Genomic DNA, 24,836 nt, shown 5'->3' with positions numbered 1-24,836 from the left:
GTTATCCCTGTCATCTTTTCTCAGGAATAGTGGATGCGTTTCTTGCCCAAAAGGCACACCTGCTTTATCACAACCACCCTGTGAAGTAGGCTAGGCAGAAAGAGAGCAGCTGGCTCAAGGGGACACTGAAATTTTGCACACGTGCACATCTTCTCGGTCCTAATTCGACGTTCTGAGTAGATAGGTTACAGACACTAGAACTGGCCCTGATTTTTTAAAATATTCTTTTTGGCCTTATTTAGAAATCAGGCAGGATGCAATTGGCTCACTTCTTACTCCAAAACCCCACCAACTCCCACCCACTTTTAAGAAACTTGAGCTAGGAGAATCTTGCAAACTTATTAAATGTGTCTCAATTATTTGATGAGCTTTTAAATGCCTCTTTCCTACTTTGCAAAGAGAGACCCAGGCCGTGAACAGTTGGTCTTGTGGTAGCAGGCATGAATCTTCTTGCTCAGTGGAGAAGCGCTTTGCTAAGCAGGGTCCACCTTGGTTTGCTTTTGGGTGGGTGAAAGTCCCCAGCTGTAACCCCAGCAAGTCACTGCCAGTCAGTGTTGAGCTAGGTAGAACAAGGGCCTGACTCGGTATAAGGAAGCTTCCTATGTTCCTGAGGTCTCGGGTCATTCCCAGGCCAGCAGCTGGGACCCTGTAACTGGAGACGTTGGGATCTGCTAGAGGATCTTTGGGTGGCCTGCAGGTGATCTCCAAGGGGTTCGGATTCCAGTTGTTGAGCAGCAGTAAAAAAAGCACTTTGTGGGATGGGTGGGTGAGTCTTAAAGGGAGGAAACTTCAGATCTGTTCAAAGGAAGGAAGCTTAGGAATGAAACTGTTACCTGAGGGGCAACAAATTCCTCAGAACCATAAACCAGATGGCAGAGATGGTTGAAAGAAGCAAAATCTTTCAAAAAGAAGCCAGGGAGGGAACTTGGAACCTAGATGCTCTTCCCAGAGTGGCCCCATCCCCTAAGGGGAATATCTGACAGTGCTCACATATGTAGTCTCCCATCCAAATACAAACCAGGGTGGACCCTGCTTAGCAAAACTCATGCTTGCGACCACAAGACCAGTTCTCTGTTGCTCCTAAAGTGTAGGATTAGAGCCAAGGGGCTGGAATCAGAAGGGAGCATATTTAGGCTAGACATTAGAAAGGACTGCTTAGCTATAAGAGGGCTATGCCGAAGGTAACGGAATCTGGGTAACGGAATCCTTCACATTAGCACTTTTTCCAGCTGATCCATCCAGCCTAGCTTTGATATAGTGGTGGCAAGATTTGAACTGGGGGCTTCCTTGACCACAGCAACGATCCTTTGGTTTATCGGCTCTCATGCAATTTAGGGCAAGAAATGCAAGCAGGGAAGGAATGGTTAGCCCTGGAGAAGTCTGAATGTAAGTTCAGGGAGTTTTTCTGGGTGAGGGAGGGGCTAGAAAGGCAGTGTCGTAGTGGTTAGAGTGCCGGACTAGGCCCAGACCTGAACTCAGACACCTGCTCCGCCATAAAGTGGGGTGATTCTGGGCCAGGCGCTTCTCTCTTGGCCTAACCTACCTTGCAGGGTTGTTGTGAGGAGAAACACAACCCAGCCCGCTGGTCTCCGGGCTCCTTGGAGGATCAGCAGGATATCAAGGTGGAAATAAATAACAGCTGCTCCCATCTCTACCTCTCATTTGCAACAGGGAGTTTGTGAAGGAGCGGAAGTACACAACCGAAGCGGAGGGATTTGGCTGGAGCTTCGTCTTTGAGGATTTTGTGCCCGAAGCGCTGAAGAGGAAAGTGACGCAGAAGCTGGAGGTGAAGGAGAGAATCCCCAGGAGGAGTGGTGGTCTACAGAATGTCCAGTGGACAGTTGGGTTAAATAAATAAAATTTCCCCAAAGCCCCTCTGTTGCTGTGAATGATGCATCTGTTTATTAGATTTTTATCCTGTCTTCCAAGAAACTCGAGATGGCCTGGGAATAACACCTGTCGGACAGCTAGAGTCCTGCTGCCAGCCCGGGAAGATGCTACAGAATGAGACGGGCCAGTGGTCTGACTCTGTAGAAAGCAATTTCCTGGGTGTTAAGGGCATACGGTTAAGCGTCTTTGGATGCAGAATGTCCTGGGTTCGATCCCTGGCAGCATCCCCCGGTCAGGCTGGGAAAGACACCTGCCTAAAATCTTGGAGGGCTGCTGCCAGTCAGAGCAGGCAAGCTTGAGCTAGATGGGCAAAGGGTCTCGATGTGGTATGATGCTTCCCATGTGGCGTCTACGTGGTTTCTGTGTGCCGTGTTGTTGAATGCACATAGCAGGCTCTGGGGGATTTTTTGGTGACCCGCCCTGCCCTCCCGCCATTTGCAGAGCTGCTGTAACATCACAGAATGTTCATCCGTGGAAAGCTGAATCCTGCTGTCGCAGATTCTGACTGTGGGATCGATGGAAAACGGGGACCCAATCTTGTTACTTTTGGGGGCAGGGGGCTTTGCTAGCCTTGAACCTGTGTCTGCTCCTTTTCAGTCTGCCCCATGGTGGCTTCCTATCGAGAAGGCGTTTTTGAGACAAGTAAGACCTTCCTAAAAACGTCTCATCTTCCCCGAAATTTCTTGTTCTGGTTTTTATTCCATCCAGACCTCGTGGCTATTGGATCCTGGCATTGATTTGTCTTAGTATTACGCTTTTATTGTGTTCTTTTGTCAGCTGCACCAAGCACAAGCAGGCTGGAGGGGTGAGAGAGAAATCTTTTCAATAAATTAAACATAAATAAAACAATGGCTAGCCCTCCCCGTTCAGTGGGGCTGGAGCAGATCACCTTCCCACTGAATTGCATCCCATATTAATTAGGGGGAACTTTTTGCAGGGGCGGGGGATGTGATCTGGAGGTCTTGACTTAGGCCTGGGGTTCTCACACCTGCCCCTCCCTAGTGGCAGACTACAACTCCCATCACCCCTCTGCTGCCACAGCAGGGTTTGTTTGGGAGTTGTAGTCCGATAACAGCTGAAGACTCCAAAATTGAGATTTCCGCAGTTGCCAACTCTGTGCTTTGGTCAGTGTTGGGGAGGGGAAGGAAAATGAAAGACGGGGGCAGTAGCTGGATCTGTCCCCTGGGCCGAGCCCCACACAAAGCTGGGGTGCAAAGTATTTTTGCGTTGGATCGGTTCTGCGCTGTTCTCTACTGAGTATCGGTGCAAGATCTGCTCAGAGACAAAATTCCCCTCAGCCTTCAGGTCCCGGGTCCAGCATCAAGGAGAAGCTGGAGTATCCGGTGCTGCACGTGAGTTGGAACGACGCCCTGGCCTACTGTGCGTGGAAAGGGAAGAGGCTGCTGACGGAAGAAGAGTGGGAATTTGCGGCCCGGCGAGGCCTGGAGAGTAAGTGAGTGAGGGGCTAGGGATGTGCAAACCGGTTCAAATTCGAACCAGTTTGGTTCGATGGTTCGAATTCGAACTGAACCAGGCATTGTTTAGGCAGCCTTCCACCCACCTGGGTTCTCCAACTGGGGACCCCAGATGCTGGACTACAACTCCCATTGTCCACCAACACGCCGCAGCTGTGGATGATGGGAGTTGTAGTCTGACGGCATCTGGGGGCCCCGGTTTGAGCACCCTTGCTTCGACGACTCAGACAAAACATTGTAGGCATGTCAGTCCCACGAAGCGGATGACCAGAGTGAGTAACGTGATGGCGGAAGGATCGTTGTTCCAAGTAAACTGCTCTCTGAGTACAAGGTTGGCTTGAGGTTCCGGCTCTTGTGACGGTGGTGATGGGAGTTGTAGTCCAACCGTGTCTGGCGACCCCAGTTGGAGAAGCCCCTGCTTGAAGGCAGGTTACAGGTAGAAAGGATGGAATCCTGGGGAAATAATTTCTTGCTTTTTTGTCCTGCTTGTGGATAGACCGGTTGTATCCTTGGGGGAACAAATTCCTGGCCAACCGCACCAACCTCTGGCAGGTAGGTGAGCAAAACCAAACTTGGGGATGGGGCCATCGTTTAACGGGGAGCAGCTTCTGTGCATGCAGAAAGTCCCTGATTCACTTAGGGCTGGGAAAGACTCCTGCCTGCAACTTCAGAGAAGTTGCTGCCAGTCAGTGCAGACAATACTGAGGCAGGCGGCCCGGGGCTCTGACTCAGTTTATGGCTGCATCCTCTTTGGGGGACGGGCCGTAATTCAGGGACAGGGCACCTGCTTTGCCCGCAGATGGTCCCAGTTCAGTTCAGCCTCTGGTGGCATCTCCAGGTAGGGCTGGGAGAGGCCTGCAATTCCGGAGAGCCGCTGCCAGTCAGAGTAGACAATACTCGGCTAGTTGGACCGTTCGCCTGACTCAGCATTACGCCTTCCTGTTTGGCTACAGGGCAGATTTCCGGATGCCGACGTGGCCGAGGACGGCTACCATTGTGTCTCTCCAGTGGCCGTATTTCCTCCTCAAAACAACTACGGTATACAAGCAAAGTTTGATGGTTACACACAGGTTACACACACCAGGGAACTAAGCAGGGTTTGTGGGAATGATGCATTTCAATCAGATCCAGTTTCTGAGTCAAGCGGCAGTTGAACAGGACGCAAGTCTTTTTATTATTCCTCACCTATCAAGGGGGAAGGGATAGCGGTCCTGCTCTTTAACTCCCCAAACGCATAATCCAAGCTTCTCCCAACATGCTCCGCTTGCTTTTCGGTGTCAGAGCAACTGCGGGGCCTGCGGATGGGGCCCAGGATTCAAATCCCGGCCTCTCCCATGAAGGCGGCATTTTGGGGAGCAGGGGGGCAAAACGCCCCAGGAAAGCTGCTGCCAGTCAGAACTTGCAGGGTTGGCTCTGGGGCACAGCTGCTGGTCAGAGCCAGCTCAAGGGACCAACGTTTTAGACTGTGCCAGGAAGCTTGCTTTATTTAGGGGTCAGGCATTGCTTGCACCTACTTTGAGTGCAGGAAGGGCCCAGATCCAATCCTTGACAGCGTTTCCGAGGAAGGCTGGGAAAAACTCCTGCCTGAACCCATGGAGAGCTGCTGCCGGCCTGTGTAGACAATCCTTGGACAAGGGTCTGACTCAGAAGGCAGCGTCCAATGGCAAAGCATTGGCTTTGCGGGCAGAAAATCCCAGCTTTTGGTCCATATTCATCCATCCCACTCGGTCATCATCAGACCCCGACATATTTGGGATTGGGAGGTCTAGATGTCCACCGGGCGAATGCAGATCTCCAGGGGAGGGTTCCCCCGATTCAGCCACTGACTGTTTTCTCGGTGCCAGGGTTGTATAACCTGATGGGGAATACCTGGGAATGGACGGCTTCCAAGTACAGTACCAGCCTTGCGGGTCTGTGTCCCACCAGCCCGCTCCTGAGATGCGGGTCTTGCGTGGTGCGTCTTGGATTGACACCGTGGATGACTCAGCCAATCACAAGGCCCGGGTGACTACAAGGTAACTTCGGGCAGCCAATTGGTGCTAGTCTTCCACCCCATGTAATATTTAAGTCAGACCTTCAAGGGTCAGAGCCAGCATGGTTCCCAAACCTCAATCTCGTAGATTCTGAAATTCCAAATCTCTTCCAAGATGCCATTCATGAGTGTATTCAAGTCTGTGCACGTACAAGGTTTGTTTAAAAATAAATGCTGCCCAATTTATTGGGGACACCGTTTTAATCAATCAAAAGCAGTTAGATCAATTAATCGGACCCATTCATTAGTTGAAGCAATTAATCAAACTGATCAATTGGTTGACCAAACCAGTTAATGAACTGCTGCAATCCCAGCTCTGAAGGGCAGAGTCAAAATTTCTTTTTGTTTAGGAAACTTTTTTTAAAAAATGTTTCAGGATGGGGAATACTCCAGGTTCTGCCTCGGACAACCTAAGTTTCCATTGTGCTAGCAACCTGGCCGGTCAGCCAAGCCCCAAAAATGTGAAGGAGAGGACAGAGCTCTGAAGATGTTGAGTTTAAAAGGACACAGATCATTTTCTCCTGGGGAGACTGTTGCTGGCATGCTGCGGTGAGAGGGGATATTGTTTGTTATCTGAGCAAGAATTTGCAGGGTGGTGTTGAGGCAGCTAAAGCGGGCCAAACAATATGACGGAATAAATGCAAAGAGGCTACACTGGACAGAACTCGAACGCACAAACGATGCATTATATGCAGATGAGCTATAGTGTCCCAAAAAAGGAGAAAAAGTCAATTTACAGGATGTACATTCGGCCGAATCCTGAACCTCTCAGAGAGCAGATGCAAGTGAAAGGTCCCTGGTTCCACCCTGCGCCCCTTTGGTTAAAGGAATTCAGCTAGCTGGAGAACCTGCATTACACCCTAAAGAGATGCTGCCAGTCAGAGTAGACGGTCCTTGACTGGATTGGCCCATGGTCTGACTCATTTAGGGAGCGTTGCATCCTGGATTCCAAGCTAAGCCCGAAAAGGGATGGTTCTTTCGGAAGCCAATGAGTCCAATAAATAAAGGAAGTTTATTGATATGTAAAATGATATTTTAGAAAATGAATACCTTCAAGTGTGCAGCGAAAAATAAATAGTAATAAATATCCTAAGCCCTTTGGGCAAATGCTAGCCATGTTTCTTAATGCTAACCATGTTTCTGGGCATTAAAGTTGTATCTATCTAGCTCAGTATTGTCTTCACAGACTGGCAGCAGCTTCTCCAAGGTTGCAGGCAGGAATCCGTCGCAGCCCTGCCTCGGAGATGCTGCCAGGGAGGGAACTTGGAACCTTCTGCTCTTCCCAGAGTGGCTCCGTCTCCTGAAGGGAAGATCTTCCAGTGCTCACACTTCTAGTCTCCCTTTCATATCCAACCAGGGCAGACCCTGCTTAGCTAAGGGGACAAGTCATGCTGGCTCCCACAAGACCAGCTCTCCTCAGACAAAGGTGAGTCTAATTCAGCATCCCATTACTAACTCTAGGCTGTGTTTTCCCTCTGCAATAGGCATTCTGTGGTATACTACTCCTAACCATGGAAGCCCTACATAGCCATCAGGACTGTTAAACCAGGGAGACCTTTCCTGCTGACTCTCTTAATCTGTCCAAAAGCCTTTTAAAGCCATCTAAGCTAGGGGCTTAAGATCTTGTGGTGGTGGGTTCCACAAGATAATTGTAAAACATTTGAAGGAAACTTAATCCTTCCTGAGAGAGAGGTTTCAGGGCTTTTGAGCAACCACATGCGAGGTTGGGGTTCAGTGGGTGCTTCACCAGTTGAAGGTCTCCATGCTACAGGACAGGGATTGGGCAAAGCATAATTTTTGGCAAAACCTATACATGAAGCATATGATTTTCCATCCTGAAACGTCATCATTGCCCATCAAAGAGTTAAGAGCTCTTTGGGGTAGGTTTTAATGGCCAAGGTTTACCAATTGTGGAGTAATTGCAGATATTATTTGGGTTTGGTTTGGGAGGGGAACAGTGGGTTGCCTTTTTAAAAGGATGGGCAAAGCTTGAAATTGGAAATTAAATAAATGATATTTTAAACAGTGCAGAAAAGGAGCTTCCAAAGAGATCTACTCTGGTGATCTGAGTCCAGTGCTGGTGTGGAATTAAGGATGTGCAAAGTGCGTTTTGCCTTTTAATGATCAATACCTTCCCACCCCGTACGTGCTGAACTCAATCGGTATGAGAATCGGTACGTGCTGAACTCAAAAAAGCTCTTCCTCAGCCGCCAAACTGAGCAAAATCGCTTTGGGCGTATTCTCGAATAAAGCCGCCCGGTTCTGGGCCTCTCCCTTCTTCACCCAGTGGCCATAGATCCGGAAGGCGCAGACGTCGATCAGCTTCCGGATCGGCTTCAGGCCATAGGGGTCATGCTGCATCACGTCCCGGGTGATCGGCTTGACGTTGCGGTAGTTGAGGTAGATGCGGACGGACGCCAGGACAGTCAGGCAGATGACCTGGGAGGAAAAACCAAGCCCCTTGTCTCACCATCGGCGGCGGCTTGGGCAACGCTGTTGGACTACAGATCCCATCACCCCCTGCCGTGCCGTGGCAGGGGGTGATGGGAGTTGTCGTCCAACAGGAGCGGGGCTCAAGCTGGGGAACCCTTTGCATTAAAGGCAGGGGTTGCCAACCTGGGTTCTCCAGCTGTTCGTTAACAATGCCCTAGGAGAACTCATATGGTGGAGAAAGGGGTATATATATATGTATTGATAATAATAATACCCGGAATTTCCGGAAGGGGCTAAAGTGGCGGACTTCCTCCACTACATATTGCTGGAAAAAGGGGTGAGCCAGTGCGTCCTCCACGGTGTACCGATTCTTCGGCTTCACCACCAAGAAGTGGGTGATCTGTGGACAAAAACACTGTTGCAGGAGACAGTCTCGAGGGAGATAGAAGGTGGTTTCCTATGTTCTTATCAAGGATGGGGCCACCGCTCAGTGGAAAAGCATCTGCTTTGCATGTAGAAGGTCCCTCATTCAATCCCTGGCAGCATCTCCAGGTAGGGCTGGGAGAGACTCCTGCCTAGAATCTTGAGAGAGATGCTGCCAGTCAGGGCTGTCAACCCTGAACCTGATGGGCCAAGGGTCTGACTCAGTATGAGGCAGTTGGCTATTAAGGGATGGGGGGGGCATAGCTCTGTGGCAGAACATCTGCTTTGCATGCAGAGGGTCCCACGTGCAGTTTCTCCAGATACAGCTGGGAAAGACTCCTTCCTGGGGGAGATGCTGCCAGTCAGAGCAGGCCTTGCTGAGCCAGAGGGACCCGATGCTCTGACTCTACAAGGAGGCTTCCTTTGTTTCTCTCCCGGCTTAAGTGCCACCCACCAGGTCTTTGACTGTGTCCGACTGATCGTCCCATTCTGGGGACCCAAATTTGTAATCCCCGTTCATAATCATCCGTAGCATCAGCATCTGCTTCCGGTGCCAGAAGGGAGGGGATCCGGCCAGCAAGGTGTACATGATCACGCCGGTGCTCCAGCTGAAAATGTGCAAATCATTTAATTGTTACTGTGGTCCAAAAACATTTTATATTGGCTCATTAATGCAGAAATTAACATTTCACTCTTTCAATTAAGGTTGCCTAGAACTAGATATGTATCTTGTTAGTAGTACCACTCATGTAGCTAGGAGTTCCACAGGTCTCCCCCAGAAAACCAAGAGAGAATTGTGCTTTACAAAGAATGCAAACATAGATCCCTGCCCTGAGGAACTTGCAGTCTAGAGAATATACACAAGACAGACAGAGGAAGGGAGATATTTGAGGGAACAGGAGATCTATGGGGCTCTGGGCGAGAGTTCCAGGGATAAGGAATAGCAAGGGAGAGAGACCAGAGATGTTTCAGGGAGCAGGAGAGCTTGGGATGGTGTATGTATATGTGTATTGTACAGCTGGATGAACAATACTCTCTATTATTTGTACAATAAAAGAAATGAATTGCTCCATGGTTCTGCTCACATGTCAATTTCCTTCCCATAGCCTGGATGGTCTGGGTCCATGGAACATTCTAGAATTTCAGGTGCCAAGTAGCCAGGAGTTCCACAGATCTCTGCAAGAAAAACCAATAGAGACTTGTGGTTAATCTCTACATGCATTTATAGCTTTGTGATGGATCTAGCCCACGCAGTTCATTGACCTCAGAGTCATTGACCTCAATGTTCATTGACCTCGATGAATGAATGAATGAAGTTACCGCCGCTTTTCTAACCATGCACTTTTCTTTCCACAAGGGCCTTGCAATCCAGGTCATGTAGGTACCAAAAGGGTTTATGGAATCACACTCAGTGGCATTAGCCGCTGTGGGAACTAGATGGAGCCTCCATGTCCCAAAGCAGTATATCTTGGAGTGCCATATGCGAGAGTCAAACTGTATGTGGGGGTATTGCTTCCGGGCCTGGGCCAATGGGCTTCCTGCAGGCAGGTATCTGGCCACTGTTAGAGATCGTGCCCAACCAGGGGGAAACTTGGTTGGTCCCAGCAAGGCAAGTATCACTTCCCTGTTCCCATAACTAGCCAAACCAAACCAGCACAAATCATGGATAAGACATTATTATTATTATTATTTTATTTGAATAAATAAATAAGATAATAATAATAAGAAATAGCAGGTCACAGAATACAAGATCTTTCACTCTTTATATCTTAATGTGGTATGACCGCTATCTGGTTTTTTTTCTGGTTTAAATCTATGTTTCCATATACTTTTTACGTCTGTATTTTATACTTCTATGACAATCCTTTTTTGTAACTTTCCTTTTATACTTATGCCTTTTACGAGGTGTTAGGAATCGCAACTGCCATTTCGGTTTGAGACATCGCATCATCCTGGATGCTTTTCGCTACTTTTTCTTTTATGATCTCTTAGGAAATTTCCAAATACATTCTGTTACTATAGTAATCGTCGTATATCCTGGCTCTTAAAATGTAACAGCCAGGTTTTAATAGCAACTGCCTTTTTGGTTTTAGATATTGTATCATCCTGGATGCTTTTAGTAACTCTCTCTTTTTAACATGTAATCAACCTAAATTTTATGCTGGTCCATGACCGTAATAAAGATTGATGATGATGATGAATACAAAATCAAGCAAGTGGGCTCAGTTTGCATAATTTCTGCAGGTTGCAGAACCCGGCTCAGAATTTTCACTGCCTGGTTGTGGAATTTTGATTCTACTGACTGTAGAATATATACATAGCCTGATGTTTCCTGTTCAATACAGGTAGAGAACCAGGAATAAGAATTTAGTCCTGGAAAACTGCACTGGTACCCGAATAAATGTGGGGGCACACCACCCCTCCGCTCCCCATTTCTGCAATCAGTGGGTCACGCCACCTTTCAGTTTCTCATCTCCTTGCAGCTGGCAGGAGAAGCCAAAATCTGTCAGCTTGATGTTCATGTCGTCATCCAGCAGAATATTCTCCGGCTTGAGATCTCGGTGGACGATGTTCATGGAATGGAGATACTGGATGACTTCCAGAAGAGCCCTCATGATCTTCCTGCAGGGAAGGAACCCGCCGTTCAGTTCAGCTTTCTCCAAATTTGCTCCCCAGATGCGGTTGGACAACTCCCATCCCATCACCCCCCCAGACACAATGGATGATGGGAATTGTAGTCCCATGGCATCTGTGGGAACCCGGGTTTGAGCACCCCCATCATGGGGTAGGGCTATGCAGATGAAGGGGAGGACCTATATTAAAAGCCTCTGGCTTTATTTTACATTACTGTTATGGCTAGTTTTTATTTATAAAATTGCAGCATTTTATTTATAAAATTGCAGCATTTTATTTATAAATCTATTATAAGCATATTTTATATGCTTTTCAATATTGTGGTCTAATAGTCCTGATTGCCAGGAAATTTAGGATCTGCAAAACGAAGCACGTCTTTATTTATTTATCTATCAGATTTTGACACTGCCCCAAACTTTCGTCTCTGGGCATTTAACAATAACATAAAAATAAATCAAAGATAGACACAAACACTGAAAATAATTTAGATCATGTAAAATCAAACACAAATTAAAACCAAAACAATTTTAAAAGTGGGAAAAGCCTGGGTGAAGAGGTGGGTTTTCAAATGCTTTTTAAAAATTGTCAGAGGTGGGGAGAATTCGTTAGTTTTTAACTAATGAATCTATGGAACTCAGGGCCACAAGAAGGGTCACTGCGTGAAACGGGAAGCTAGACTAGACAGGCCTTGGGCCTGATTCAGTAGAGCTGTTCTTATGTTCTTAATTTTTTTTTTAAGTTCTCAAAACAGTTTAGTTAGAAAAGAGGAAGGAGAAACTGTTTCGGCATTCTTCACAACAACCCTGCACAGTAGGCCAGTTGGTTCCCATTTTGCACCTATGTGCCTTGGGACGGAGAGCTCTAGAAACTCCTTACCTGGTTTCCTTCTCACTCAAGGTCACTTTCTCGGTGAGGTAGTCAAAAAGCTCGCCTCTCTTCATCCTATATTCAAGCAGCAAAAAAAGTGAATTTTAAAAAAAGGTGAGTTAGGGCAAAATGAAAAAGTGCAGCATGGTTATTGGAAGGCTCGCTGGCTCTCAGCCCTCTGTGACATCACAGCACTGGTCGAATCCTGCCAGTTTCACGGCTATCCACTCCCCGCAACCAAATTCACATCAAGAGTGGGGGGTCTTGGGACACCTGTCCCTCGTCCCTGCCTCAGTTTTGTGGGGCGTGCTCAGGTTTCCTCGTAACCTTTGCTAAGGGCTCTGCTGTCCTGAGACGGCTATTTTTAGGCGTCTTGGACTTATGCAATCGTTTGGGTCTGGTCTGCTTTAAACAGCCCTTTAGTGCAGAACTAAAAAGCTGATTAAATGCTGATTTGGAGAAAGAAAAACTGTTGGGTTTGGAATTAGGAATCTCACCGACCTGAAAGAAGCAGGCAGGATTAAGAAGGCTGTTGTACATGATGGAGAAGCAACCAAACAACTCTATCAGTGATGAACCAACCAACCCATTAAAGGCTGATCAAAAATTGAGCTTTGGGCTCATCCAGGATAGTCCTCCTTGCAGGGAGGGGGTGTAGAACACCTGCTTTGGAGACAGAAGGTCTCAGGTTCAATCCCTGGCTGTGTCTCCAGGGAGGGCTAGGGAAACCCCGGAGTCTGAAACCCTGGAAAGCTGCTGCCGGCCAGGGTAGACAGTCCTAAGCCAGATGGACAAGCACCAGACACAGAAAGCGGCAGCTTCACATGGTCATCCGGATCATCCTTAGCAGGCCGAGGACCTGTTCTGCATAGGAAGGTGGTTACAGGTTCAAGCCTTTGGCAGCATCTCCAGGTAGGGCTGGGAAAGACCCCTCTAAAAGCTGGGAGAGTTGCTGCTGGTCAGTGTCAAGTCAGTACTGGGCGGGATCGACCAAGGATTTTGCAGTCGCTAGAATATCCTTTCATAGATATGCCAGCACAGTCAATCCATCCTGGAAGTTTCCATCACACAAGTGGCCGCTGCCTCTGCTCTTCCAGCAGGGCACGTGAGTGGGAAAGATTGATACTTACAGGTCAAACACCAAGAAGAAGAAAGTGTGAGACTCGTAACTGTCCTTCAGCTGGACTGGAAAGAAAACACGATATCTTAAGAACATGAGATCATCACGTCACCAGTCTCAGCCCCTCTGCAAGCATGGCGTATGTACACTGTGCATGAAAGCTGAAATGTGAGAGGACGTCATAGCTAAGGGGTAGAGAGCATCTGTTTTGCACGCAAAAGGTCACCGGTTCAGACCCTGGTAGGTCTGGGGAAAACTCCTGCCTGAAGGAGCCGCTGCCAGTCCGAGTAGACAACGCTGAGACAGATGGACAGATGGCCTGACTCAGTAGACAGCAGCTTCCTATGCCTATTGCATTAACTCTGCTCTTGAAAAACCAGAATGTTCAACATCCTCAGATCGACCACCAGGGAAAACCTAAAATATCCTCTCTCCAGACAGGAGAGTGGTCTTGTGGTAGCAAGCACAACTTGTCCCCTTAGCTAAGCAGGGTCTGCCCTGGTTGCATGTGAATGGGAGACTTGATGTGTGAGTGCTGTAAGATATTCCCCTTGGGGGATGGGGCCACTCTGGGAAGAGCAGAAGGTTCCAAGTTCCCTCCCTGGCACCATGTCCAAGATAGGGAGACTCCTGCCTGCAACCTGGGGGAAGAAGCCGCTGCCAGTCTGTGAAGACAATACTGAGCGTGATAGACCAATGGTCTCACTCAGTATATGGCAGCTTCCTACGTTCCTAACCATTCTAACCATGTAGGTTTCAGCCTACCACGGAGCAGCTGACCGAAGCCCTTTGAAGCGCCGCAGCAGAAAATCTAACATTCTCTGTCCTCTGCAGAAGTTCAAAACGGAGTAAAATTAGTTTGATCCTGGAATTCTGCTCCCAAAGCAACTGCTCAGTGATTTGGACAGGCCTGGCACAGATGGATAACTTGGCTAATTGACTCTGCATTGTAGGGAAATGTTTTGGAAGCATCCCGGGCCAGAATCCGCCAAGCTCTCGTTGCAAAAGACCGCTAGGAAATCACCACAATGAGAAACAGGTCCCAGATTTTTGTTGTCCACCTTTCTCTGTCCCGGGACGCACACACACACCAGTCAGGGAGAATTGGAAAGCTTTCTCCAGGAGCATATACACTCACACCTGCATGAACAGACAGCTTCGCCAGCATTGGACAGTAACGCTGATTCATCAGCAAGTCCAAAACATGATCCCCCAGGATGGGGAGGGAGGCACAAGCAGCTGAATTTAGATCGGTAGCCTAGACGTCAAATCTGGTAGGTTAGAAAGCAGAGAAGAGTCCACCGTGAACAACAGAGAGGAAAAGTGGTGATTTTGTGGCTAGAATTTTTTGTGGCAGGAATGGAATCCAACACTAAAGGCTCCCAGACTGGGATAAACCTCTCCAGAGTTTCAGGCAGGAGTCCTCCTCAGCTCTCCATGGAGATGCCAGGGAGGAAACCCAGTACCTTTTGCATGCAAGCAGATACTCTTCCATGGAGCGATGGCCCCATCCCTAAGGGGAATCTCTTACAGTGCTTTTAGTCTCCCATCCAAATGCAAACCAAGGTGGGTCCTGCTTAGCAAAGGGGGCTATTCATGCTCACTACCCAAGACCAGCTTCAGACAGAGCTTCTTAATAGTCCTGCTCAGGAGTTCAACTAAATGAGAACTTAATTTGAACAGGATTTCTGTCAGCAATACTATCAGTTGCCATGCCTGTGACCCAGTTGGCTTCTAAAATGAACACATGCACAGTGATTCCCACAGACACATGCGCAGGTATGCAGGTGTCTGTATGTATGGACAATGCACTGCCTGAGTTGTGCTAAAGGAACCCTACGGACTGGATAGTTATATCAAGAATCTCAGTTACTCTCTTTTAGGGATGTGCATGAATCGATTCGAGTTAGAAACCATTGAATAGAGTGGAGATTTGCTCGAATCGAATTTGATTCGACTTTGACCGAATTTGAATCGATTTGAGTGAATTTCCACTATTAAAATGGTTTTTCAAACTGGAATAAAATGGAATTTGATTTAAATTTGAATCGATTCGGGCTAATTTCGTGCACATCCCTTCTCTCTCTCATATAAATTTATCCATCACATAAATACCAATATGTCACTTTGCCCCCATAAACACATCCTTGTTGCTCATCCAGAATTTCAGAAGAGTCAGTCTGACTTACTGACGTTTGGATGTCCAGACACCTTCCGGAGAATGTCTATTTCCTTCTGGGTGGCTTCCCTCAGTTCCTGGACTTCTTGGGGTGACAGATTCCCAGCTGTGATATCAATAATCTTCACGGCGTATTCCTCCCTGGTGACTTTATGAATGCATCGGCGGACCACGCTGCTCACACCTCTGGAAAGGTGGACCACAGGAGGACGGTGGGGTGGGAAGAGAGAAGAATGTGTCTATTTCAGAAATCGTGTGATAATTCCATCTCGTGGTTACTCACATTCAAGGGGGACGACTGAGAATGGCCCGACACGAATGGTTTTTTGGAGCACTTTGGGAGAGTGACAGAGGAAGGCCCAGGGGAAATTCAACTTAGGGCCCCATGTGTGTGCAAATCGCAGATAGCTGGGGTGAGGTGGAGACAGACTATATTTTTGTTTGGTTTTGTTACCTTCCCAGGATCTCTTTTGGCTCATATTTCTCATAAAATTCTCCAGACGAATGGCTCTCTGCCACCTCCTCTGTTTTGGTCATCTTGGTTGGCTTAGGAAGAAAGTGTCTAGGCGTTTACTCCAAGATGAGAAGTGGGGAAACAAGAAATAAATGAACTGACCTTCAATATATTATGAAGAGAAAGAAAGAAAGAAAGAAAGAAAGAAAGAAAGAAAGAAAGAAAGAAAGAAAGAAAGAAAGAAAGAAAGGAAGGAAGGAAGGAAGGAAGGAAGGGGAGTGAGGAGGGTGAGAGGCAGGAAGGAAGAATGGAAGAAAACGTATTTCAAGAACTACCTTCATGCCCAATATTGTTATGTGTAATCCTACATTTGTGTACAAAGGCAAGGGCATTTCTTGGACCCGAAACACACCTGGAATCCTTGAAATGGGTTGATCCAATGAGTTTATGGAGAACAGGACCACAAAGGACAAAATCAAGGACTTTGGAACTCACAAGATCCGGCGATGGCCACCGGCTGGCTTCGGAAACAGAGTTAATTCAGGGAAATGCTGCAAAACCATCATCTTTCAAAGATGGAAGATGCTACCACTGATTACCGCTAGTATTTCCTATAGGTAATCAGAACATGCTTTGGCAAACAACTCCCTCCATTCATGGTTATGGAGTACTTAACAAAATAATAATCAAAGGCTAACAGAAAAGGGGTGTCTGACTAAAAGTGGACTTGTGGGTTTCATTAAGGTCCCTCCTTCTCTCAAGGTCTGAAGATGTAAGCTTTTGGCCAGTGCTTGAATTATGGGGAGAAAGAAGGGGACCTTAATGAAACCCACAAGTCCACTTTTAGTCAGTCAAAAAGCTTACATCTTCAGACCTCGCAACTCTGATAAAGAATAATAAAATCAAAAGGAACCAAGAGGTCATCTCATCCAGCCCCCTACTCAGTGCAGGAACCCTGATAGATGGATATCCAGCCTCTGTTTGCAAATCTCCAGCAAAGGAGAGCCCGCTGCTGCATGTGGCAGACAGTTCCACTGTCTTTCCAAACCCTTTCTTGTTTGTAAACTGCTCCTAATGTCTAGACTAAATCCAACATTCCTTATAGCATGAGTTCCAGCTGCCTGGGAGGGGGCAGTTTAAGGCTGCATTTCTCCTTTTAAGGAAAAATGCACTCTGGACATGCTACGAAGCACATGTTTACATCTTTTCCTCTCGTTTGCTTTTTGGACTATGTTGAATTTGCTGTTTTGATCTTGTGGTGGTAAACTGCTTGGGAGTGGGCGGCGGGGACACAGTATTCATATATATATGGATGAGTTATATATTCATACATCACTTTAAATTCTCTACACTGCCTAGAGATGTACCTATCAGGCAGTATAAAAATATGATAAATAACATGAAATATCCTGGACTCGAACCCAAGCCTTCATTCAAATTAAGACCCATTTCCAGAGACTCCCCAGACCCTTTTGAGTTACACATTAAGAATTAGATTTCCAGAGCTCATCTTGCCAAGTTCTCCTCCTGTCCCCAGGACCCCTCCAGAGTTTTTCCGTGTCCCTGAAGATCAATTTTTCAAGCAAGGAAGCGGCTACTCACCATAACCTTCCCCGTTCCGGATCTTTGCCTCCTTGCCGAGAGCCCAGCCAATAATCCCAAAGCAAAGACCGAGGCCAAAGCCGACCCTGACTTCTATTCCATTTAAGCCTCTCAATCGGACAACCAACAACCTGCTTTCCCTCTCACTTTGCTGCGAGTCGGTTCCCCTGCATGCTCTGAGATGCCAAAAATAAATGGCAATGAAACCGAGGCGCCGTGCCAAGGCCTCCGATTCGTGCACTTCGCTGGGGCATGTTTATTTTGGAGTGACCCTGCCTTGAGGTGAGCTGAAGGAACCGGCCGGCTGCTACACATCCATGAATCAGCTGCATGCCTCTGAGCAGGGATCACCAACACCCGCAAAGTGTCATGCAAGAGAAGAAACACATGCACACTCCGAAGCGGAGATGGGGAGCGGCTGCGACCCTGCAGAAAAGGTACTGAAGAGATGTGCCGCCACATTCTGCTCTGTTTTAAAGATCTCAAGTTTCTAGCCCTCATTGCTGGGAAGACGCACTTGAACTTCAAGTTTCTGGTCCTCAAGATCTACTGAAGAAGATTGGGAACCCTTTTTGCTTTATTTAAAGAATTATTTTCCTAATATGGACTTTTCAGCAGGGTTTGAAATATAGGAATAGCAGCAGGTTGGGCTGGGTAAAATCGAGCCGTATCGAATGCAGTTTGTATATTTTGAACTATTATGGCAATGGCTTATATATATAGTTATTGTGAACAGTGCAGATAGGCGAGCTGGAAGTCAATATTTATTTATGTGTAGAGTTAAGAAATGAATGTAAAAATTACTGTAAAATCTAATAAAAATTTAAGAAGCATAAAGAAGATATACTGAAATCTCATGGTTCCAGCCCCCACTGTTAAAGATGTTTGGGGGAATCTAAGAAGTCTTAGCTCTGGGGATGATGGGACTGGGGCGAGTGATGCTGTTTGCTGGAGGGCTTCTGCACAATCCATCTGTTTTGACCATGTGCCATTTTAGAATTACATCCCACAAAACCCATATTTTATTTCCAAGCAATAGTTAAGGTGGGCTTTGCTGCTGTTTACTTCACACCTAGGCCTGGCCTAGCTGGTGTTCACAGGAACAAAGCAAAGCTTAACTTGTACAGGGAAAGTGGCCATTGATCACGCAGGGAAGATCATAGAATACTAGAGTCAGAAGGTACCCCGGAGATCTTCTAGAGTCCAACCCACTCAGGGCAGGAATCTGCTACAGCTTTGCTGACAGATGGCCATCCAGCCTGCTTGAAAATCTCTAGATGAGAGCCTACCATCTCATGTGGCAGACTGTTCCACAGTCCAACAGCTGTTACAGTTAGGAAATTCTTCCTAGTGTCTAGCTTCCTTGCAAGGCCAATAGAAGGAACGTCCTCATCTTTATGCATTTATATTTTTATTGGTTTTCTTGTGCCGTTTCCCCAGCATCCCATCTTGATATTTCTCCCTAGAAATGGGAGGACTCAATCTCCATTGCCAACTACCCATCAGGAACACACACACACACACACACACACACACACACTTTCAAGAGAGCACTCAACTTTTATTTCAAGATCACATCAGCACATGGCCAACAGGCATAAAAGCAGGGATGGACAGCACAGGGGGTATGATCCACAAGCCCCATGCCCACCCCACACCCATAAATAGATGCCCATTTATGCCGCTACAATCCTGTTGGTGGTAGCCAAGTCTCCGTGCTTTCTCGTGGGATGGTCAAGTGGCCATAAATGAACAGAGAGATACTATTTAGACTGTTAAGATAACCTTTACTAGTGAATCCTCTCTCAGCCACGGGGAGGAGATTCATCCTGTGGAGCAGAGTTAAGCTAAACCTGAAATATGAGAAGACAAGAGACAGATCAGCATCAGAAAGGCGAATTGCAAAAAACCTCAAACCAGAAGCCGTGCAGCACCCAGCAGCTAAATGTTACGTTCCTGGCTACATAACCCATGAGTCAGGAAGGGTAATTGGTACCCTCTGGGGGTACAAACGCTCATGCTGATTTCTGATAAGGTCTGCACCCCTAGAGATGGCAAAGAGAGGGCAGCATTCCAAGACAATCAGCTTCCAGTGTGTTCTCATGCTTTTCTTGTCTCACATTGCAAGCTGCCTTCTACCTGCCTGCAACCTTGGAGAAGCCGCTGCCAGTCTGGGTAGTCAGTACTGAGCCAAATGGACCAAGGATCTGACTCAGAAGGCAGCTTCCTCTCCCTACCATACCGGTTTGGAAACCTCCAAAGCGGGGTTATGTTCTCGCGTCGCAGAGGAAACCGAAGGAGCCCTCACCGTTTGCAAACCGGCACTGCTTCAGGACCTCGCTGAAGCCTTCGCACAGTTTCAAGTCGGCCTGGTTCTGGGCGCACTCCAAGAATTGCTTCATCTCGTACTGGCAAGGGGTGTACTGAGACTGCTGCATCGCAGGCTGGGCTGTCTGAGGCTCCTGGGAAGGAAGCACACCACCACCCGAGTCAGATCTCGGCTTGACTCGTCTCACCCCAACTGGCTAGCATTTAGTAGCCCAACTAACAAACTTGAATAAAGGAGAAAAAGCGGAGGAGAAAAAGCGAAAGTGAAAGTCACACAGCTGGTCAATTTCTGTCCATTTCAGACCAATGTCCAGGCTTGGAGCTGAAACTGACCAGAAATGTTCCAATATAACTTTGCAACTTGTTCTCTTTCAAATCAAAAGCTACACTCCTTAGATCTATCACATGTGTATACTGCCTGATATGTACATCTCTAGATGAGTACAGAATTAAGAACACAATATAGAACAGTTAAAATGTCACACAATACAACAAACTATATGGTTTAGAATCAATTTCAGTTTTAAAAAGCCTGAGAACACAGGTGCAGCGAGTGTCCTTTACATCCCAGCTTATCCTTTCTTTTGGCCTCCAGAATTTGAGACCTCCCTGTAAACAGATGCGCCTTACGCCAAGCTCTTGGTCATCCCCAGAAGTACGCACATTTCACATTTACTTCTTGGTCTCTTAAGAAGCTTTCATGAGCCCTACAGCAAGGCTCACACATAATCAAAGTCAGACACACTGGATTAGCAGCCTGCTTCTTTGACCTGAGGGGAGCAGACACGGCAACACAGACTAGCATTGACTGTAAGCCAGAAGAGCTCTGCATGACCCCAAACCTTGCCTACTTGAAGTAGGTAAGCTTAGAGAAGCTCATCTCATTTGCCCAGTAAGTGATGTTGGGCTTTGCTGCTTGAGCTCCTCACAAATCCTCCCACCAGAAAGAGATCTGTGCAACTCAAAGCCCTGCTTACTTGAAATATTCCCCGCTCACAAACCCTCCTACCAGAAGAAGAGATCTGTGTGACTCTAAACCTTGCCTACTTGAAGTGTACAAAGCTCAGAGAAAAGTGCGGCCTCACTCACCTGATAAGTGACATCGGGCCTTGCCGCTTCAGAGCCCCCGCCTCCAAATCCTCCAGTCATGGCGTGCCCGAGTGTATGGCCCACAGCCGAGCCCACAGCCACACCAGCAGCCGTGGTGGCCATCTGGGCCATCAGACCAGGCTGCCTGGGGGCAGGTGAAGCTACTGCAGAGGCCGGGGCGGGCGCTGGGACGGGGGCACGGGCAGCTGCGGGCGGGGGCGCAGACCGCATCGAAGGCACCCGGCTGCAGAGGCAAGACAAAAAGAGCAAAGGTTAAAAGCTTTTCAAGTCCCCAATTTCAAGATGTAACCAGACCTGCCTATTAAACACACACACACACACACACACAAGATTCTCATGAACAGCTACCCAACACACTTTCCAATCGCAACCAAGTCCTCTGTAAACAGTGAGCAACGCTCATTGGTGTTTGTGTAAATCAGGGCTTTTGCCCTCCAGCTTTTGACTACAGCGCCAACCATCCCCAGTCACAGTGGGCCAATACTTGGGGATTATAGAAGTAGTAGTCCACCATCTGCAGCAGGGAAACAGGCGAACTCTGTAAGCAGGTTATCGATTCACAGAGAAGGCCGCAGCCTGTTATCTAACCTGTCTTGCTATCCGAAAAGACACAGTTAAATGTGCAGTGTCCTCACAGCTGGACTTTAGCCAGTCAGGTTAAGGGGCCCTCTTCACCAGCGTACATAGGAAGTTGCCTTTTACAGAGTCAGACCCTTGGTCCATCTAGCTCAGGACTGCCTACACAGGCTGGCAGCAGCAGCTCCAAGATTATGCATTATGGGGGTTGTAGTCAACAACACCTGGGAATCCCTCTTACAGGGAACACTGATTAAAACTCTTCCTTTGCTTTTAAGGGACCTGGAGCAAAATCCATTCCCTGACCCCCATATGTGGGGTGCATGTGAGTAGATTCTTAGGGGGATCCCATGTGGCTCCCTTCTGCTCCTAGGGTTGGGTGTCACACAGCCTCTCCCACCCCTGCTCACTCCATCAGCTCACGCGAAGAGCCCTGCTGGATCCGGCCCAAGGAGGCCCATCCAGGCCGGCATCCCACTAGATGCCTCTGGGAAGCCCACAGGCAAGAGTCGAGATAATGTCCTCTCTCTTACTGATGCTGCTCTCCTGCAACTGGTATTGAGGCTGGAGGTGGCCGACAGCCACCAGACTAGCAGCCACCAATTGGCCTTGTCCTCCTTCGATTTATCCAAACCCCTCTTAAAGTCATCCAAGCTGGTGGTGGCCATCCTCACATCCAGTGGCAGAGGGTTCCACACGTTAACATCACGGCAGTACGCAGAAGGGCACGCAGCACTCAGAATATGGCCACACCGTCGATTATGAAGAATAAAATACAGTTATCTCACTTACTTTTTTAAAAGTTACATTAAAAAAACACATTTATTTTATTTATTTAATGAATAATTTAAGAAATTGTAATTGTAAAAGAAATAAAGGATGAGATTATCGCAGTTTTATTTCCCAACCCCCTCCCAGGTCATCCCTAGCAGGCTCTAGAGCAGCCCCCCCTTCTCAAATGCCACCCCACCGGAAATTCCCCCCACTCCTTCCGGTCCCCCAATGTCCTCCTACAACCCCCCCATTTACCTGGCGGGCGGCGACATCCGGGACGTTCGGCTGCGGCTCCCTCTCGGCATGGCGACGGCAAGAACAGCGACCACTTCTTCACCTACGTCTTCGCTATCAAGCCTTCGCCCTCTTCTGCTTCCGGCTGACTGCAGCTTCCGCTTCCGGTTCCCGCCTCCCCGCTTCCAAGGTCACCGCTGCAAGCGGCTTTGGCTCCGTCCAACTGCACGCCAGCCTCGCAGCTGTTGTCTTCTGGAAATGACTCAGCAGACGCAGAGGCGTCGCCTGGAGACGGCAGGGGCGGGGCTGCGCGCGGGAGGCGGAGAGGCGAAGTTCAGAACGAGGCTGGCTCCGCCCCTCAATTAAGCGGGGAGGCTGAGCGGGGGGAAGAGCTGACCAATCGTGGAAGCCGGATGGGCAAGTAAAAAAAAAAGGGCGGCAAAAGCCACACAGTTTCAACGGCTGGTTAAAAAAAGCTGCAAATTGCCATTGATTCGGAAATGGCCTTAAGTAACAGAGACTCATAACAGACTTAAAAAAAAATATCTCTGAGTTCATTTCAGCTTGAGGTGCCGCTATCCCTTCACATCCCTATGGTGGGCATAAATCCAAATCGGACATAGAGGGCAAAAGTGATTCATCGGACGCAGCCTTAACTTCCGGTTCAACATTAAACGCCTCCATATGCGGGCCAAGAGTGTCATCAAATTAAAACCCCCCCACTAAAAATGAAAACAATTTTTTTAAAAAACACGAATAGTGAATTAAAATAAGCGATGGAGAAACTCGGAGCAACGCTCTGCTTTCACCACCATAAATATGCTGCCCCGAGCCGAACGACCGCTCGTTTCCATAGGTTGCCCCTCATTGTGGGCACTCTTGATTCGCAACCCGAAGTGTGGTTGCACCAGTCTGAGTCCGTAGCCCCTTGGATTCAGTCGGGCGAAATCGCCGCAGCCAATGAGCTTTCGCCTTTTCGGAGTGGGCGTGGCATTCTTTTGGCTCGACATTTGAAACATGGGAAACGGAACTGAAACCCATCTGATATTGTGTGCAAGAGGAAAGCTCCGATAGTCTGATTTTCATTGCAAAATAGCCAAGAAAGAGAAATAAGGTGAGCTACAAAAACTAGATCATTTTAATGGCCTCATCATTAATGGCACCCCAACCATCCCTGGGGAACGGGGTGGAAGAATATCTCAAGAATCCATTGTCCTTCCTTACAGCATAAAGTTACAGGAAAAGAGACAAAATTGTTGTATACCGCCCAGAGAACTTGCGTTTTGGGCGGTATAAAAATGTCTTAAATAAATAAATAAAAATTGTTGCCATTCCCAGCAAGGAACAACTGTCGATTTTGCATGGTTTCTTTCCAGGGTGGGTAAATTTTTGTTTCAAGAGCCTAGCAAGCCTCCAACCCGTCCCTTTGCACAACCAAGAGCTCACAAATCTTGGATTTTTAACACAGGGACATAGGAAGCTGCTGTCTACTGAGTCAGATCACTGGCCCATCTAGCTTAGGATTGTCTACCCAGACTGGCAACGGCTTCTCCGAGGTTGCAGGCAGGAGTATTTCTCAGCCCTCTCTTGGAGATGCTGCCAGGAAGGGAGCTTGGAACCTTCTTTATGCAAGCAGGCAGGTGCTCTTGCCAGAGCGGCCCCATCCCCTAAAGGGAAGATCTGACAGTGCTCACACATGTCATCTCCCATTCAAAAGCAAACCAGGGCAGACCCTGCTTAGCAGAGGGAACAATTCATGCTCACTACAAACCACCTAATTTACCACTTGATTAGCAAGCCAGAGGTTGCTGGTTCGAATCCCCAAACACCTCTATCGGGCAGCAGCGATATCGGAAGATGCTGAAAGGCATCATCTCACACTGCGCAGGAGGAGGTCATGGTCAACTCCTCCTGTAGTCTACCAAAGACAACCACATAGCTCTGTAGCTAGTGATAGAGTATCTGCTTTGCATGTAGAAGGTCTCAGGTCCAGTCCCTGCTGGTATCTCCAGGTAAGGCTGGGAAAGAAATCTTCCAAAAAACCAGTAGGGCTGCTGCCAGTAGCAGAAGAAGAAGCAGCTTCCAATGTTCCTTTTTGTGCAACGTTGTCTTTTAAATCAGTTCCTCATTTCTGCCCAGCTCAGGTGGAATATGTCTGCTTCTGAAGATCAGCTGCACCTTGACTTAGAAAATGACTACTCTGAGGCAGTCATAACAGTTGGGGAAGTCACGTTTGGGCTTACAAGAAGGAAAAAGAAATCTCCTGGAGTAATGCCAAGGAAGGTTCTGGGGGAAACTGGAAATACGGTGCCCCAGAAAACCAAGCAGGGTGCTGCAGAAGTGAGAAAGACCACAGGCAATCTGATGGGGTCGAAGGACCAGATCAAGAGAAAACTTAAACTCACATGAGCAGCCTGTGCCCTTCTCAACTCTGGAGGCGGCGTGATCCAGGCAACCGTGGCAAATGAAGGCTACTTCTGCTTACAGGATGGGATCAGTCAAGACATAGAAAAGAGTTTCCAAAAGTGTATTCTTTTTGGGCGTCTATCTGAATGTTTTGACTTTGTCCAGGAAGGCGGTGATGTGCTGATTTGGGTGAAATCGTGGAGCAGTGAAAACTCCTCAAAGCTACGTCTGTGTAGCGTGGAGACAGGGTTGTACCAGCGCTCTGGAGAATCCGCTATGATATTGAACGATTCGAGTTT

General features: G+C 47.8%; 3 protein-coding genes across 3 annotated transcripts; 1 reads left to right on the top strand and 2 right to left on the bottom strand.

The window, feature by feature from the left end:
• Positions 1-1,172: 1,172 nt before the first annotated feature.
• SUMF2 (sulfatase modifying factor 2) lies at positions 1,173-6,231 on the top strand. The gene is given in 8 exon segments (XM_053275284.1): positions 1,173-1,181; positions 1,640-1,786; positions 3,189-3,339; positions 3,862-3,917; positions 4,319-4,403; positions 5,210-5,256; positions 5,259-5,380; positions 5,774-6,231. Coding segments are annotated over 8 exon segments (726 nt in total). The 3' UTR covers positions 5,883-6,231.
• A 159-nt stretch (positions 6,232-6,390) lies between these two features.
• On the bottom strand, positions 6,391-17,287 carry PHKG1 (phosphorylase kinase catalytic subunit gamma 1). The gene is made up of 10 exons (XM_053275286.1): positions 17,110-17,287; positions 15,508-15,626; positions 15,064-15,239; positions 12,885-12,939; positions 11,764-11,829; positions 10,712-10,875; positions 9,339-9,429; positions 8,708-8,861; positions 8,105-8,230; positions 6,391-7,836 (listed from the first exon to the last, which is right to left on the bottom strand). Exons 2-10 carry the CDS (start codon positions 15,588-15,590, stop codon positions 7,585-7,587), a joined length of 1,167 nt encoding a protein of 388 aa, XP_053131261.1. The 5' UTR covers positions 15,591-15,626; positions 17,110-17,287; the 3' UTR covers positions 6,391-7,584.
• A 1,362-nt stretch (positions 17,288-18,649) lies between these two features.
• Positions 18,650-22,327, bottom strand: CHCHD2 (coiled-coil-helix-coiled-coil-helix domain containing 2). Its single transcript, XM_053275288.1, has 4 exons — positions 22,153-22,327; positions 20,527-20,770; positions 19,418-19,571; positions 18,650-18,962 (listed from the first exon to the last, which is right to left on the bottom strand). The coding sequence occupies exons 1-4, from the start codon at positions 22,200-22,202 to the stop codon at positions 18,952-18,954; spliced, it is 459 nt and encodes a 152-aa protein (XP_053131263.1). The 5' UTR covers positions 22,203-22,327; the 3' UTR covers positions 18,650-18,951.
• Positions 22,328-24,836: the final 2,509 nt, after the last annotated feature.

Source organism: Hemicordylus capensis, chromosome 12 (genome assembly GCF_027244095.1).
Source record: "Hemicordylus capensis ecotype Gifberg chromosome 12, rHemCap1.1.pri, whole genome shotgun sequence".
Classification (NCBI taxonomy): Eukaryota; Metazoa; Chordata; class Lepidosauria; order Squamata; family Cordylidae; genus Hemicordylus; species Hemicordylus capensis.
Note: the sequence above shows the minus strand (reverse complement) of the source record. Positions and strands in the feature narration are given on the sequence as shown.